The sequence below is a fragment of the Balaenoptera borealis genome (assembly GCF_965194805.1).
Source record: "Balaenoptera borealis genome assembly, chromosome: 15".
NCBI classification, from domain to species: domain Eukaryota; kingdom Metazoa; phylum Chordata; class Mammalia; order Artiodactyla; family Balaenopteridae; genus Balaenoptera; species Balaenoptera borealis.
The window spans coordinates 31,768,302-31,784,292 of NC_138871.1; the positions used below are offsets into that span (position 1 = coordinate 31,768,302).

Consider the following 15,991-nt stretch of genomic DNA (forward strand, 5'->3'; position numbering starts at 1 on the left):
TTGCTCAAGGATGTTCATAGTCACCACTTTATTCAGAATAGCTAATAACTGGGAAAGACCCAAATGTCCATCAACAGAGGAATGGAAAAACAAATTGTTGTATGTCCATTCAATGGAATACTATTCGGCAGTAAAAAGGAACTGAAGATAAGGCTCAATCTCAAAAGCGTTATGTTAGGTGAAGAAGCCAACCCCCCCCCCCTAAAAAGTACATAGGAATGATTTATAAATTCTAGAAAGGGAAAGTGTAATCTGTCGTGATACAAAACGGATCAGTGGTTGCCTGGGGTCTGGAGTGGGGAGATAGGGAGAGAATGGGCGGGGATTGACTGGGAAAGGGCAAGGTTTGTTAAAACACATCAAGGTGTTTACATCTAAGATCTGCGCACTTATCTGTTATGTTAATTATATTAAATATTTTTTCACTTTTTTTCATCAGAGATTGGCACAACATTGTAAATACTTCAATTTTTAAAAATAAATACATAAATTTAAAGAACTTTAAGGAAGAGAGGGGAAGAGGGACGGAGGGAGGTAGAGGGGAAAATGCAGTCTCGGCGCTTGCACCGCCGGCGGAGGTGGGCGAACCAGGTGAAGAAGGCCGAGAGGTGGGCGGGGACTCCGGTTGGGGGGCCAGGGAGCGCGGGCAGAAGCTAGCCGCCGGGCATGCACTTGCTCCTCTCGGACGCTAGGCGGCGGCGTGGGCCCGGAAAGGGCGCGCCGCGGTGACCCGGGAAGCGGCGGCGAAGGGGCGGGCTCGTGCCCGGAGTCCATGTGGGCGCCGGCGCGGCACTGAGCAGCGCGGGGTCGCCATGGCGGAGCTGCAGCAGCTCCGGGTGCAGGAGGCGGTGGACTCTATGGTGAAGAGTCTGGAGAGAGAGAACATCCGGAAGATGCAGGTAGCGGGCCGGGGGCCGACCCGGGGGGAGCCAAGGCGGTCCGGGATTCCTGGCCCCTTCCCGCAGCCGCCGCACGATCCCCAGCGCCACTGCCTCCCTCCCCGCAGACCCGGGTCGGGGTGTCCCTGGGGTCGTCGCGGCGTCCTCGGAAGCTCGGCTCACCCTCAGACAGAACTTCTGGAGCTTCGGCTGAGCGGATGAAATCTGTGCTCCCTCGCCATGCGCAAGGCCGTTTGGCCCCCAGGCCAGGCCGGGGGAGGGGGTGTCCCCGGGCCAGGGTTAAGAAGACCCTGGTGTAAGATGTTCGGCCTCCCCGACCTTCCCCACTTGCGCGGCCCCTTCTGCAGGTGAGCAGCCAGAGGCTCGGAAAGAGCACGGCCAGGGTGAAAGACCGGAAAGGGGACTGCGCTCGGCCTCCTCCATGGCCAGGTCATGCCCGGTTCTGTTGCACCGAACCTGGCTCCACGCAGCGCTGGCCTATATGCTGTTCCGTTTTGATCTCCTAAATGTTTTGTGGTTGCTGGTCCTGCTTCCCTAACTGGATTGTGGGTTTCCCTTGTAAAGGTGCCCCTGGAGTCAGTGGACCAGTTGCCCCCTGTTGGAATGTAGGTTACTAGATTGCTGACCTCTGAACCCTGTGGTTTAGGCACCAGGTTTTCAGAACTTGGCTTCATCTGACCCTCCACCACCTTCCCTGTCCACCCAACCTTCGATTCAACAAGTGCCAATGAGCTAGCGGCAAGGAGGCTGTGAAACACTACGCTAGGCACCGAGGATAATGTTCCCGTTCGTGGTTTTAAGGTCCTGATGTCTATTCTAAGGAGAGGTGCGGGTATGATGCTTCTCCTAGCCTCTGTTGCACTCTGTGGTCATCTCTGTCCTGGAGGCTTTCCTACCTAACCTCCCTCTGCCCTCCCCGCACAGGGCCTCATGTTCCGCTGCAGCGCCGGCTGTTGTGAGGACAGCCAGGCGTCCATGCAGCAAGTGCACCAGTGCATTGAGCGCTGCCATGCACCTCTGGCTCAAGCCCAGGCCCTGGTGACCAGCGAGTTGGAGAAGTTCCAGGTGAGGAATATCCCAAACAGATGACTCTAGCCCTTGATGTTGCTCTTTTGCAGATGACAAGCATTTGTTCAAAACTCTTAGCTTTAGTGTCTTGGTTCTGTGTTAACATTTGTGACAGTCCTATGGCCAACTACTCTTTACGCAGTTTCAAATTTTGGAAAAAGTCCTGGAGATTGAGTGCTGTAAAAATTTCCCATAGAAACAGTGTAAAAGGGAGTTAACCAAGGGAGTTCATGACCAAGAGCCTTATGTTTTTTTCCCCCATAGATATCAAATATATATGTATACTGTACAGTATAAAGCTTTCTAAAACATATTAATTCATTCTTACAACAGCAGAATCCCCAGGAAAGTGGAATGGGCCAGTCTTTAAAGTGTACAGATTAGAACAAGGTCCTGCCATCATTTTGTGGATATACCCACCCAGGATGCTCCTACTTGCTACACCCAGGGGGCAGCTCCTGTGTCACTAAAGAGTGGCCATTTATATGAAGCATTATTATTGTTGACTCACTGATGCCTGACTCACAAGCCTCTTTGAGGTCACTAAGAGCCCCCCTACAGTATCCCTCTCTGGACCAAAGGGTATCCACAACTTCCTTTCACTCCCTTCCTCTGGATATACTTTCCTGGAACTTGGGGAAGCAGGGCCCACCTCTGAACCAGTTTTCATAGCCTGGGATTCTGTTCAACTGGAAAAATTGTATGTCTAATGTGATACATTTTTACATTCTATATAAAATTCTTCAAAATTACTGACGCTATAGAAGAATAACTTCTCCAAGATCATGGAACTTCAGGGGGTTTCTTTGTGTTTGACACCTTATTTTACAGATAGGGTCTTTCAAAATTTGATTCTTGAATTACTGTACAACTTTCTTCTTCCATTCACTTTTCACTCCTCCAACCAGACTTACTTTTCCTCTGTGCCAGACCACTCTTGCCACTCCCCCCCATGGGAGTGGTCAGTTCTCATTCTTCATCTTACTCAACCTACCTGCATCATTGACACAGTGGGTTACTCTCCCCCTCCTTAAAAATCTGTACTCAGTTGGCCACCAGGATAGGATGGCTTACTCTCCTGGTTTTCCACCTCTCTCCCTCTCTCCTTTCTTGTTCTCATTTACTGTTTTTTCCCTCTCCAACCTCTGAAGAACACTGGAGTGCCCAGGGCTGTCCTTGGATCTTTTTTCTTTTCCATCTAGTTCTCTACTCATAGCAAATATCATCTATATGCTGACAACTCCTACATTCATATCTTTAGACCAGCTTCACTCCTGATCTCCAGATTCATATATCCAACTGTTTCCCCCAACATCTCCACTTATTTATTTTGTTTGTCTCTCTTCCCTCACTGGAATATCAGTTCAATGAAGGCAAGGACTTTATCTGTTTTACTCATTGCTGTATTCCCCAACATTAGAAGAGTCCCTAGCACATAGTAGATGCTCAATAAATATTCGTTGAATTGAGTATTTTTCTGTAGCAAGGACAGACCTTATAAAATCAAGGTGTTTGAAAGTCTGTACTTGAGTAACAGTAGCCTCTAGTTCCTTCTCACCTCCTGGAAGGGGCTTCTGTACAATTTATTCTATTATTCACCTGCTTTCTAGTGATGCTTTCGCTGGGCCCTCATGGTGCCACCCTCTGTTTCAATCAGGACAATCTTGGTTAATTGCATGATAGTGTCACTTTAATTGATCAAGATAATCCACGTAATACGTAGAAAAATACGTAGCACAGAGCCTGGCACGTGATAAGCATTTGGTAAATGAAGGTCAGCCTTTCAGTTCCTCTACCCTTTTCCCTCTTGCCGCAGGACCGCCTGGCCCGGTGCACTATGCATTGCAACGACAAAGCCAAAGATTCAATCGATGCGGGGAGTAAAGAGCTTCAGGTGAAGCGGCAGCTGGAGAGTTGCGTGACCACGTGTGTGGATGACCACATGAACCTCATCCCAACCATGACCAAGAAGATGAAGGAGTCTCTCTCATCCATTGGGAAATAGATGTCTGCTATTGGCCATCGGGGCTGAAGGCAGGAATCTATTTAAAAAGAGAAATGGGGATTTGGGTTTTCTAAAGAAAGTTTATGAATGAGGAAATTAAGGACGGCAGCAAGTTTAAGGCCTATATCACTTGCCTCTGGACACTGGTTCCTTTGTGTTTGAAACCTAGAAAGTGAAAAAACCTGGTGCTAAAGTTGGGGTCAGAGATAGCACAGGAGAGTTTTTGTGAGCCTGAATTTCACGTGGCAAGTGCTTATCCTGGCAACAGGGAGTCTCCCTTGTACCAAACCAGAGCCCTCCAAGGTACCAGATTCTCTTAGTACACAGATACCAACAGGCTGGCAGGTTCATCTGACCTGCTTATGATCTGGTGGAGTGTGAGGAGAGATGTTTCTATTTGTTGCCAACCTCCTGTTTACCAGAGGGATCACTACAACATTTTCCACAAACTGGAAATAAAACAAAATCCATGAGGTCACTAATTTAGAAGGGGAAAGGGGGCTTCTGGGGATTTGTTTTGCGTGGTTTTGTTTTATATGCAAGGGCATGAAGCTACTTTAAGATATAGAGTTGGGAGAGGTAGTTTCGATAAAAACTTTGAAAGGGTCCTTGTGGATATTCATTTCTGGCCATCAGGATGTGGATGCGCACTTCTTAAAATTCTCACACATGACATTTTTCAGCCTGGAGACCCTGCAAAAATATAAGAAGCGCTATCACACTGGTAGGGGAAGCAAACCTTCCCTCTGACTGGCAGCCATGATGAGCCCTGAGGCTGTCAGCAGCAGAGTCAGCCGAGTGACAAGACAATCTTGCAGTGACACTCACCCTTGAAGGGAGAGGGGATTTTGATTGTGCTATATGCTAGTATTCAAGAATGAACAGTGAAAGAGGAATTGTTAAGAGAGTTATGAAGTACTGGCTTTGGAAAAATCTGATTTGCATAAAACAAAATAGAATGAAAGCCAAAACCCAGTATTGCTTACTTTGCCCCCTGTAATAACAGAGCTCTGTTGAAACAATCCCTTGGCAACACGAAGGTCAAAGGAGAAAAAGTAAGCAACTCAGGGGCAAGCTGTGACTCCTTTAGAGCAAAAAACGGGACAGCCCTCCGTTACCAAATGCTAATTTTGCGACATGCGTTGTTCTTGCCCCAGTTCTGGCACCTTATCGTTTTATTAAGGACCTTGTTGTGTTTTTACCAACTTATTACTTGAAATGATAATGTAGCCTGTCTGTTTGCTGTTTCAAGACTGTGATATATTTTCCTAGTGGTTTGGTTTTAAAAATACATAAGACTTAATTTTTCTTCCACTATTGTGTTTCTTTCCTTATATCTGGGCAGTGAATATATAACTTTGTCAGGATGCTTCTCTTTGTAATGTGTGAAATAAATTTAAGAGGTCCAGGGGAGTGAAAATTAGTTATATGTTATGGTTCGGATGCTTGTAAATGGGAAGAACTTTGAGGGCATGCTAGGACACTACAAATTGAAGTCCGTTAATGTAAAGAGAAACTATAAGGCTGAAAAAGAAATTCAATATCCACATCAGGTCTCTAGCTTCAACTAAACACTAACAACAAAAAATGGAAAAGACAGACAGTTATGACCCCTCTAGAGAAAATGCAATGTCTGGGATTTTGAGTACCAAGAGGGTACGAAATAGATGATGAGTTTAAGTCTTTACTATCACTGGTATTTAAATAGAGTCATTCCTGAACATTAGGAATGAACTGAATCTTGTAGAACCATCCCCTACTTAAAATCACTAATGCTTTTCTATTTTGGCCTAAGTCTCCTATAATCCCAATTGTATCTGATTCATAAATGTGGATCCACCTATTTTGGATAACTAGGAACAAGTCAGAGACCACTTTTTACACCTGCACTCTTGACTTGAAAATCAATACCTCGTATTAGAGATCGTTTGTGTTCGTATTAGAGATCATTTGTGTGCTGCACTTCACGTTTTATACAGAGGGACAATGTATGTTAAGTGGGGTTTTGGAGGCATTGTTAACAAGCATTGCAGGACCGACCATGGGGAATACACTTCTGGGCTCTAGATTCAAAGTCTTGGAAATTGAGGCCAAATCACCCTCTCTTATGGTGCAGAGGTCACTCACTGAGCTGTTACCAGAACCCTAGACTTAGCATGACATTCTCCTATGGGAGTATAGGCAAACCTCCGAGATACTGCAGTTTCTGTTGGAGACCACCACAGTGAAGCAAATGCCTCAATAAAGCAAGTCACATGAATTATTTGGTATGATCACAGATCACCATAACAAATGTGATGAAAAAGTTTGAAATACTGTAAGAATTACCAAAATGACACAGAGACACCAAGTGAACAAATGCTGTTGGAAAAAGAAAAAATGGCACTAAGAGATTTGTTAGACTCAGGGTTGCCACAAACCTTCCTTCTGTTTAAAACAAAAACAAAAACGCAGCATCTGCAAAGCACAACAAAGGGCAGCGCAATAAATGGACATATCCCCACACATGCAAAGAAATATTAGGGGTCCACTCCTCTAGAGCTTATTTTCATTTGGTACATATGAATAAGATAAATGTTGCAACCCACAAAGACGGGATTAACCAGTGTCCTTCCGAAGCTAGAGGCGCATCCCGATTTTACAGAAGGGAAAGAACGGGCTCCTGAGGGCCCTTTCCCTCCGTCCTGGCCAATCGCTGGTGACGCAACCGGAAGCTTGGGACTGATCGACACGCTCAGGCCTTCCCTAAGTATCGCGAGGTGAAACGGGAAAGCGGCCGACCATCAATTGGCTAACGGGATCGGTGACGTCAGACGCAAAGCGCCGGGCCTACTGCCGGAGCGTGAGGGACGACTCGAATTCCGTTTGGAGGCATCTTTGAGCTCCTCGAGTAGACATCATGAGCAAAGCTCACCCTCCCGAGTTGAAGAAGTAAGTATGAGTGAGGGCTGCGCCCAAATGGCAGCTTACTTGTGTGCCTCGGGTTCCTTAGATCCTCCGCCATTCCCGAGAGTGCGCCTGGCGTGCGTCTTCTTGTCCGTAGATCCGGGCCAGTGTCCCGCGCTTCGGGGCCTAAGACCCGCTCAGACGTAGCATTTCGGCGCGGTGGGCAAGGTTACCAGAGGCAGCAAGGCGCCTCCGTCCGCCGAGTTGCATTCCAGGCCCGAGCTCCAGGCCCCGTCTCCCGCACGCTCTCGCTCGTTACTTGAAGATCTCGAATGCCACCCTTTGTTGAACATCTTGACTAGCATCATGTTCTAGGTAAGGTGGCTGGAGAGTAATTCTATAAGGAACTGAGGAGATGGGTGGAATGGAAGTGTTTGATAGTATCTGAGGAATCAAAAGCCGCCTTAATCTTAAGAGTGTGTTTGTAGCTGTTTCTTTGAGCTTTAACTTAGAAATCACATTCCTTTTTCTTGTTTTCTTGTTCTTAGGTTAAACTTGAGTGTCGTGTGAGATCTTGCTCTTAACAGAGCTGTGTGAAAATATTCATTTTTTCTAATTAGAGAAGGCTAGGTTGTTTGGGGGGCCGGGGTGGGGTTTGAACCCAGTAAAGTCAACTCAAAGTAGGATATTCCTACTTTAGATAATGCCCAGTTTAAAGTTTTAGCGTCCTCAAACACTCTTGGCTGAACTTAGCATGGTCCATGTTTCCTAAGTAACTTCTCTGTCTTGTTTATACTATGTAATGCCAGAATTCTGCGTGTAGTAGTTGGATAGCACAAAGGATGGAAAATTGGTCCAAGGATCAGTTTGTGAGGCAGCCAGCCATCTGGTCTGCCGTGTGTACAGTTCATTTATTATCAGCCCCATAAAGAAGTCAGACTTAAGGAAGAGTTCATATTTAATGATTTTACACTTAAAGGCACATTTGTATTGAAGCCATCTTTTGTGCAAAAACTCCGTGTGTATTTTAGTTGGATCTGTTATTTAAGACAATTATTAAATCATAAGCCTAACATTAAGAAAAACAAATTATTGCCGTGAAAATGCTTACCCAAGTTATCCTTTTATTGGTGAGCTGGTAAAATCTTACATGTCCTTTGGCTTCATCAGGAACTGGTGAAATGGTAATTATTTTTTAACAGAAGGACCATTCTCTATTTGTAAGGTTTCCTTTTTGATTCTTAAGACATTATTTGAGAATTTCAGAGGATGAAACTAGTTTTAACACCTTTCTCTTCTTATCTCTAGATTTCATGAATTGTGAAATCCTGGCAGGTCTGCCTCCAAAATGACTTAATTTTTTTTCTTCCTTTACTTTCTCACAAATAACCATCTTTTACACTTTTATACCATCCTCCTGGTTTAGCATAACTCAGTGGTTCTTTTTTTTTTTAAAGAATCAATTTTATTTATTTTATTTATTTATTTTGGTTGCGTCGGGTCTTCGTTGCTGCACGTGGGTTTTCTGTAGTTGTGGCGAGCAGGGGCTACTATTCATTGTGGTGCCCAGGGTTCTTCTTACGGTGGCCTCTCCTGTTGCGGAGCACAGGCTCCAGGCGTGTGGGCTTCAGTAGTTGTGGCACACAGGCTCAGTAGTTGTGGCTCACGGGCTCTAGAGCGCAGGCTCAGTAGTTGTGGCACACGGGCTTAGTTGCTCCGCGGCATGTGGGATCCTCCCGGACCAGGGATCGAACCCGTGTCTCCTGCATTGGCAGGCGGACTCTTAACCACTGTGCCACTAGGGAAGTCCCCTAACTCAGTGGTTCTTAACTGAGGGGATGGGAGTCTGGTTCTATCAGCATCTAGAAGGAAGAGGCCAGGGTTGCTGTGAAAACTTTCTACAGTGCACTGGATATCATGCAAGAACAGAATTATCGGGCCCCAGATTTCAGTATGCTGAGGTTGAGATACCCTGGCCTAACCAAATTCTTCGTCCTGCTCTTAAAAGTCAATGCCAGAGTAGTCTTTTTTTTTTTTTTTTTTTCTTCCAGTTTTTTTGAGAAATAATTGACATACAGCACTGTGTAAGTTTAAGGTGTATAGCATAATGATTTGACTTACACATGCCACAGTAGTCTTGCCATTGGCTGGTTCTGCTGCAATAACTTATTGCTGTATACATAACAAAGTCCAGATTTCTTGACCCAGCATTCAAGCTCCTCCATCAGAAATCGAGGCACCAAATATTACAGACACTAACATTTGAGTGCTGTGTTCTCCAGCCAAACTGAACCATTTGATTTTGCTCAAACTTTTTCACTGCTGTGTGACTTTGGAAATTTTACTTAACCTTTCTGAGCCTCAGTTCCCCATCTATTAAATGCTGATATTTATTATTAATTTGTATGTATGTAATTTATAAAAGCCATCATAGGATTAAATAAGCTCATGTGTGTTATATTTGTTTTATATAACATATCCTATTAAAATAGATTATTTTATATATCATACTGTGTCTTTTTATTTGTAAAAACCTATCTTCTTGCACCTTCTGTCAGGCCCTTTCTCTTATTTATCTTTGAATTCTCCCATGATTTATATTAAAATTGAATGAAATTTCATATTTTTTAGCCTATAACTGGAAGAGGTAAAAACTGGTTTGACTACATGTCTTCATATTCTCATACTACCCTGCTGAGATGGAATTTCCTTGTTTAATTCAGATTATTTAAAACTTCAAAATATGCATTTATTTTGCTAAAGCGTAATTATGTGTTGAAGACTATCCTGAACACTTAAGATTGATGTTTAATATTAAATAAAACAACACTACGTATTGTCTCAAATATAAAATAAAATAAAATACCTATTGGATTGGGTATAGTTTGATTACCTTCTGGTTTCTTCACAACTTTGTTTGGTTTTGGAAATAACTAAAAATATAACTAAATCTTTGTTTTTCTGTTATGGTTGTAAAATCCTGTCATTGAAAGTTAGGTCAGTATTGAACAACAAGAATGGTTTGTAATTCACATCAGTATAAAGATGCAATTTAACGTACATTAATATATTATAAATCCATTCCATTTTTGTTTATTATCTTCCCCTTAAATCACATTGCTCGGTTAGTATAAGTACTAACTGAGGTAGCCCATCACTCTCTCATCCTTTACCACAGTACAGTTTTTACTCTTAAATTTCATTATTCCTATTGTGTATATTTTAACAGATTATCTTGACTATACCTACTTTTGTGCTTACTTGTGCTTAAATTTTTTTAATTAGTTACATAATCTTTACCCCTTTTGCTTTTTCAGATTTATGGACAAGAAGTTATCATGTAAGTCCTTTTGGTTTTTTATTATCGGGTTTTTTTTTTTTTAATATTAAATTCCTTTTTACATGTGCCTTGGCGGTATATAATGTTTGAAGGAGCAACATTATAAAGATTCAAAGCACACAGAACCTCTAATTCATATCCATTAATTAAGCAGGTTTATCAAAATTCTAACTAGACAGTTTTATTTACTTAATTTCTGATACTTAGTAAGTTTCACAGTACTTCAGACTTTTCATTATTTCATATAAGCCCTCTCTCACTTTGATAAATTTAACAATATTTTCTATTTTATATTTGAAAACTTAACTTTTTTCCTTTAAACAAAGGACAAACAAGGACTAAAAATCTAACCTGTACAGTACTCAAAGTATATAGGGGTTAAGACCACGGCTTTGGGGGCAAGCAGCCTTCAGTTTGAATTCCAGCTGTACCCCACAGTAACTGTATAATCTTGAACCAGTTACTTAAAAATGCTATACTTCAGTTCCTTCATAAAAAGTCAGGATAATTCTACTTTATAGGATTCTTATAAGTTTAAATGTGGATAGTAGATGTAAAATGTTTAGCCCAGTGCTTGGCACATAGTAAAGATAGTAGATTATACATCTCAGATACCTGGGTTTTATCTCACCTAATTTGTTTTTTTTAATGTATTTATTTGGTTGCTCTGGGTCTTTAGTTGCGGCAGGCAGGCTCCTTAGTTGAGGCAGGTGGGCTCCTTAGTTGTGGCATGCGAACTCTTAGTTGTGGCATGCGCGTGGGATCTGGTTTCCTGACCAGGGATCAAACCTGGGCCCCCTACATTGGGAGTGCAGAGTCTTAACCACTGTGCCACCAGGGAAATCCCTATCTCGCCTAATTTTTAATGAATAGTTGAGTTGATAATTAATGGTCAGTTTTATTAAAATGTCTTTTTCCCTTTACACAGTGAAATTAAATGGTGGCAGGCATGTCCAAGGAATATTGAGGGGATTTGATCCCTTTATGAATCTTGTGATAGATGAATGTGTGGAGATGGCAACTAGTGGGCAACAGAACAATATTGGAATGGTGGTAAGTAAAGACACAAGATTTCTCTTAGAGATTTCATTTTTCTTTTGGAATAAGCATTAACGTCCCTTCTATCAAACTCTTAGGTTAAACTGAAGTTAGGCAAATTTCAGGCAAGATTAGACATTCCATCTCCCTTTTAGTTTAACTTAATGACAGTTATTCAACTGTGATAATATCCCAGTTACCTGTAGGTTAGATCTGAATCTTACACAGAACCCACTGAGGTCCTTAGACTTGAAATGGCTGTTAGAAATCATTTTTGAGCTTTATTCTATAATAGAGACCCATACTTGTTCCTTCATTAGAGCAGTAGTTTTCAGTCTTAGTTGTATTTTAGAATCAAATTAGTCTGGGATGCAGCCTAGAGTTTTTTAAAGTTCCCAGATGAAATGGTACAGATGAACTTATTTGCAAAGCAGAAATAGAGACAAAGATGTAGAGAACAAATTTATGGTTATGGGGGCCGGCAGGCAGGGGTGATTTGCGAGATTGGGATTGACATATATACAGCACTGTGTGTAAAATAGATAACTAATGAGAACCTACTGTATAGCACAGGGAACTCAATACTCTGTAATGGCCTCTATGGGAAAAGAATCTAAAAAAGAGTGGATATATGTATATGTATAACAGATTCACTTTGCTGTACAGCAGAAACTAACACAACACTGTAAACCAACTATACTCCAATAAAAAAAATTTTTTTTAAAGTTCCCCAGGTGATTCTAATGTAAGGCAAAGATTAACCAGTGATTCAGAGCATTTACAATCAATTAGTCACTGAGGAGTTTTTTTAAAAGCAAGCAAACAAAAATTATGCCTAGAGTCCACCTCAAAGCAATTGAAACTGTATCTCTAAGGGTGCTGCTCTCTTTTTTTGTTAAAAGATATTGTGTAATTTTAATGTGTAGTGAGGATTACTGCTTATCAAACTTTAACATGCCATGAATTCCCAGGAAATCTTGTTAAAATGCAGATCCTAAGGTAGGTATGGGATGGAACCTGAGATTTTGCATTTCTAACAAGTGCCCATTTGATGCAGATCTGCCAGGTCACAGATCACACTTTTGGGATTTAATTGTATATATAATTAGCCTAGATTTTCTGGTTTATCACACTCAAAAAGTAGTCAAGGTAAAAGTTGCAAGGGATACAATGACAGCCATTCACATGGAAGAAAATAGGAGGAAAACAGATGCTGACTTCTTAATCATAGGAGCAAACATTTCTGCATTCAGTAGGCCATAGTGGTATGACTACTGAAGAACAGTTTTTGATGTTTGTCAACAAGACCCAGACTTTGAATTCCACTCTGCCCAACACAGGACAATATACCCAGTAAGTGTTAAGTCTGAGTTACTTGGGCAAGGTGAATCAAAACAGACAACTTAGCTTTAGCAAATCATTGAGCATGTAGACCTCTAAGAGGTGGTAAGAGTTCCTAATCATTAACCTTGATTTTGCCTCACTTTTTAAAGTTTGAGCAGTAAAAGGGTGTAATTTTTTAATCACCCTTTCCAAGGCTTGTGTTATTGCTTATTTCAAGTGTATTTCCATTACTGCATTTTGAAAAGCAAATCAGTAGTCAGGATTAGAGAAACAACTTGGAATCTCTAGCTATGAGACTCCCCGCCCACCCCCACACGTTTCATGTAAGCCTGCCTTCTTTCCAGGTACAGTCTCCTTGAGCTTCTGTTAAAAATGAATAAAAGTATGGGCAAATCATTAGCAGCAGTTTCTTATAAAAATAGTTTTAAAATACCCCAAGATTTCCCCCTAGCAATTCCTTTTACAGATTAGGAAATCTTCATTCTAATAGAGGGTAGATTAGGATTTTGGTTCATATCTCAACAAATTTGCTAAAAAAGGATTCAAGAAGGAATTGACATCTAAAGTTCTTAACTTGGGAAGATAACTTTTTAGAGAAGGTATGGCACTTCTCGGAATTTTTATCAGAGAAGGAATTGAGCCTAGATCATGGGTCTTTCTCATAATTTTCTCCCTAAATTTTGATGGGCTTAATTTTCTTTACACGGAAATTGGTTAAAAGCAGTGTCCTCCCAAGTCGTTCAAATAATGAGCACCTACTTACCGTGTTAGGCAGTCTGCTACTCCACCTCTGATGGGTGTTGTGTGACTAAAAATTAAAGTCTTGTGTTAGTAGGTGCTAATTCTTGTGGCTGAGTTCACTTTGAAAATGAAATAATGATAATATATCAATCGTCTTTAATTTAAAAAACAGTGTAAAGAAAATGGAAGGATGACTTTTCTAAGGAAAAGAGGGGAAACAAGTTACAGTTTTGTTTTTTCACAAGTTGTTTGGCTAAGGAGACAGCTATGTTGGCTTCGTTATTCCCTTGTCCAATCAGTGACCCATTGAGGCCATTGAAATTACTTAATATTATTAAATTAAGAATAGTATTAAGAATGTGTGTATTCTGAAGGGGGGGTAATTTGTTTTGGGGATCTGTCAGGTGGATAATTACATAACAATGTCTCGACTAGCCTCTTATCTTTTGAGACACCCCCAGAGTAGTCAGCAGCCTCAACTCTGTCTTATTCCCTAAAGATTCTGCTCCACTCCAAGGTTCCCCTAAGAATGTAGTAAAAATTGTGTCTTTTTTTGATGCTACATATTTCAGGTGATCAGGCTTTGTGCTTCTGTAGCTCCATATTATGTTTGTATTCTTTATTAGGCAGTTGTGCCCTTGCAAGAGACTTAAAAAGCCTGAGCAACACTTTGCCAAAACTTAGTATTGAAGCCCAATGAAGGAGCAATATGGAATTCGGGACCTGATGGTTCCAGTTTGATTTGGAGAATGAAGTTACCTGAAATAACTTCTCTCCACCACCCTTCACGTCTAGGGAAAGTGTCAGAAAGGGACAAATTTAGGAGGGAGCTAGGAAAGAAGCCTACTTGTTTTTCATGCTTTTATCAGTGAGATGTGATGTTCATCATCTGTTGCAAATAAGCCAGCAGTTTAAAACTCTTGAGAACTAGGTAATCATGTTGTTTAGCTTTCTTCTTTTCCTGACTTGTTAAGAAGAGTAAGAGTCTGTAGTTTCCTTCAATCCCCATTGTCATTTTCAGGGCCTTGTTCTCTTTAATGCAGCTCTTTAATTCTTTGCCACCTTCTCACCATACTCATTGCTGTTTGTCTCTGCCAGGCTCCAAGACACTTTCCCACCTGTCACGTTCCTTTCCAGTCTGTCAGCTGCGGTAATCACATGGAGGTTCATTTGTTTACTTAACAATACTTGCTGAACCTTTTGTGTGCCTGCCACAGCTTAGGCACTGGGGATGGTGCACCAAGCAAAGTCCCTGCCTCATTGAAATGACACTGGAGTGAGGAAGATAGTAAATAATAGTGTATGTAATAAATAAAGCAAGTAGAATGAGAGGAGAAAAGAACAAGTTACAGCTGTTTTTACACCACCTGCCTACAAGCATAGCTCCACTTTGATCTTACTCAGAATGCCTCCATTTCTAATGAATCATTCCACATCCCTCATCCCGCTCCTGTCCTTTTCACCTGTCCAGCTCTACTTGAACTGATCTGTGATTGCATTACCTGCAGTCCACCAGGGGCTCCTTATTTTCATAGTCCCCTTCCAGTTTGACTTATTTTTCTATCCCTCTTTACCGGCCATTACCAGCCATTTCATCTATGCTGTCATGAGTATCCTGGCTTATCTTTTATAGAATGGCTACTATATCAGGCACTGTGCCCCTGGGGCCTTTTCTTTATAACTTTTCTTCCTGCCTCTAAGTCTCCCCCACCCCCATTCTCTTATATATGCTTTTGCCAAAACAGTGGTCATTCCCCAGCTCTGAAACTGTCACTGGTTCATTGTTGGTTTCATGATGCTTTCCAAACACTTTTAAGATTGGTGTTTGAGGCCTTCTAAGATTAGGCGCAAACTGTCTTTGTTTACCACTTCCTTTCATAACCGTTTACTTTATTCAGATTAGATTTTTCCTTATCCCCTTATACTTTTTCATCTCAGTTCTGTCTAGAATTTCCTATCTTCCTGTCAAAATTGTATCCAATTTTCAAGACCCAGCTAAAATGTCATCTTCAGAAATCCTACTTTTTCCAACTTCCATCCTGGTTTGTTCCCTCAGTGATCTTATACCCCTAAACTGACTGATGTATTCTACTGTACCTGTTTTTCCCACTAACTTATGGATCCCTTAGGGGCAGGGATGGGCATTTTATTTGAGTCCTGCAGCTTAAGTGAAATGGGTCACTGGAGACTGGTCTCAAAAAGGTACTTGTTAGCCTTCGGTCTAGATGTGCATCTCATTATGAAGGGCTTAGTGGCTTCATGTCATTATTAAAAGACTGGAATTATTTTGCGTTCCTGTGACCAGGAAAAAAGCCTCACAAACTTGACATTTAATAACTGAAAAACCATTAATGATTTGATGAAATCAAGTCATTTTAATCATCATTGATATGTCTGTTAAATGAATTGTGTTCTTTTCAAATTCATTTTCTCTTTCTTAGGTAATACGAGGAAATAGTATCATCATGTTAGAAGCTTTGGAACGAGTATGAACAATGGCTGTCTTCAGAGAAATCAACTGCTTCCACATGTCCCCTCTCCACATTTTACTACAATGAAAATTGGGTCGTGTACATTTTCTTACTGAACTTTTTTGTTAAATAAACTTCTCTAATAGTCAAAAATGCTTTCTCAGCTGTTCTGAACATAGAAGATTTGCTCTTATTCTGA

The 15,991-nt window shown here is 41.5% G+C and overlaps 2 protein-coding genes and 1 long non-coding RNA gene across 5 annotated transcripts in view; 2 read left to right on the forward strand and 1 right to left on the reverse strand.

The window, feature by feature from the left end:
• Nucleotides 1–15,991, reverse strand: part of LOC309611685 — a 732,894-nt gene that overhangs the window by 567,280 nt on the left and 149,623 nt on the right. The window lies entirely within an intron of this gene.
• Nucleotides 728–15,945, forward strand: FAM136A (family with sequence similarity 136 member A). 2 transcript variants are annotated; one of them, XM_082356478.1, is made up of 5 exons: nt 728–899; nt 1,824–1,964; nt 3,784–6,903; nt 10,176–10,198; nt 15,763–15,945. In XM_082356478.1, the coding sequence occupies exons 1-3, from the start codon at nt 813–815 to the stop codon at nt 3,970–3,972; spliced, it is 417 nt and encodes a 138-aa protein (XP_082212604.1). In that variant the 5' UTR covers nt 728–812; the 3' UTR covers nt 3,973–6,903; nt 10,176–10,198; nt 15,763–15,945. The 2 variants fall into 2 exon arrangements, with proteins under 2 accessions (XP_082212604.1, XP_082212605.1); XM_082356479.1 differs by lacking the exon at nt 728–899 and adding an exon at nt 1,551–1,725.
• Nucleotides 6,766–15,945, forward strand: SNRPG (small nuclear ribonucleoprotein polypeptide G). 2 transcript variants are annotated; one of them, XM_082356480.1, is made up of 4 exons: nt 6,766–6,903; nt 10,176–10,198; nt 11,127–11,251; nt 15,763–15,945. In XM_082356480.1, exons 1-4 carry the CDS (start codon nt 6,872–6,874, stop codon nt 15,811–15,813), a joined length of 231 nt encoding a protein of 76 aa, XP_082212606.1. In that variant the 5' UTR covers nt 6,766–6,871; the 3' UTR covers nt 15,814–15,945. The 2 variants fall into 2 exon arrangements, with proteins under 2 accessions (XP_082212606.1, XP_082212607.1); XM_082356481.1 differs by lacking the exon at nt 10,176–10,198 and having other exon boundaries at nt 6,821–6,894; nt 11,095–11,251.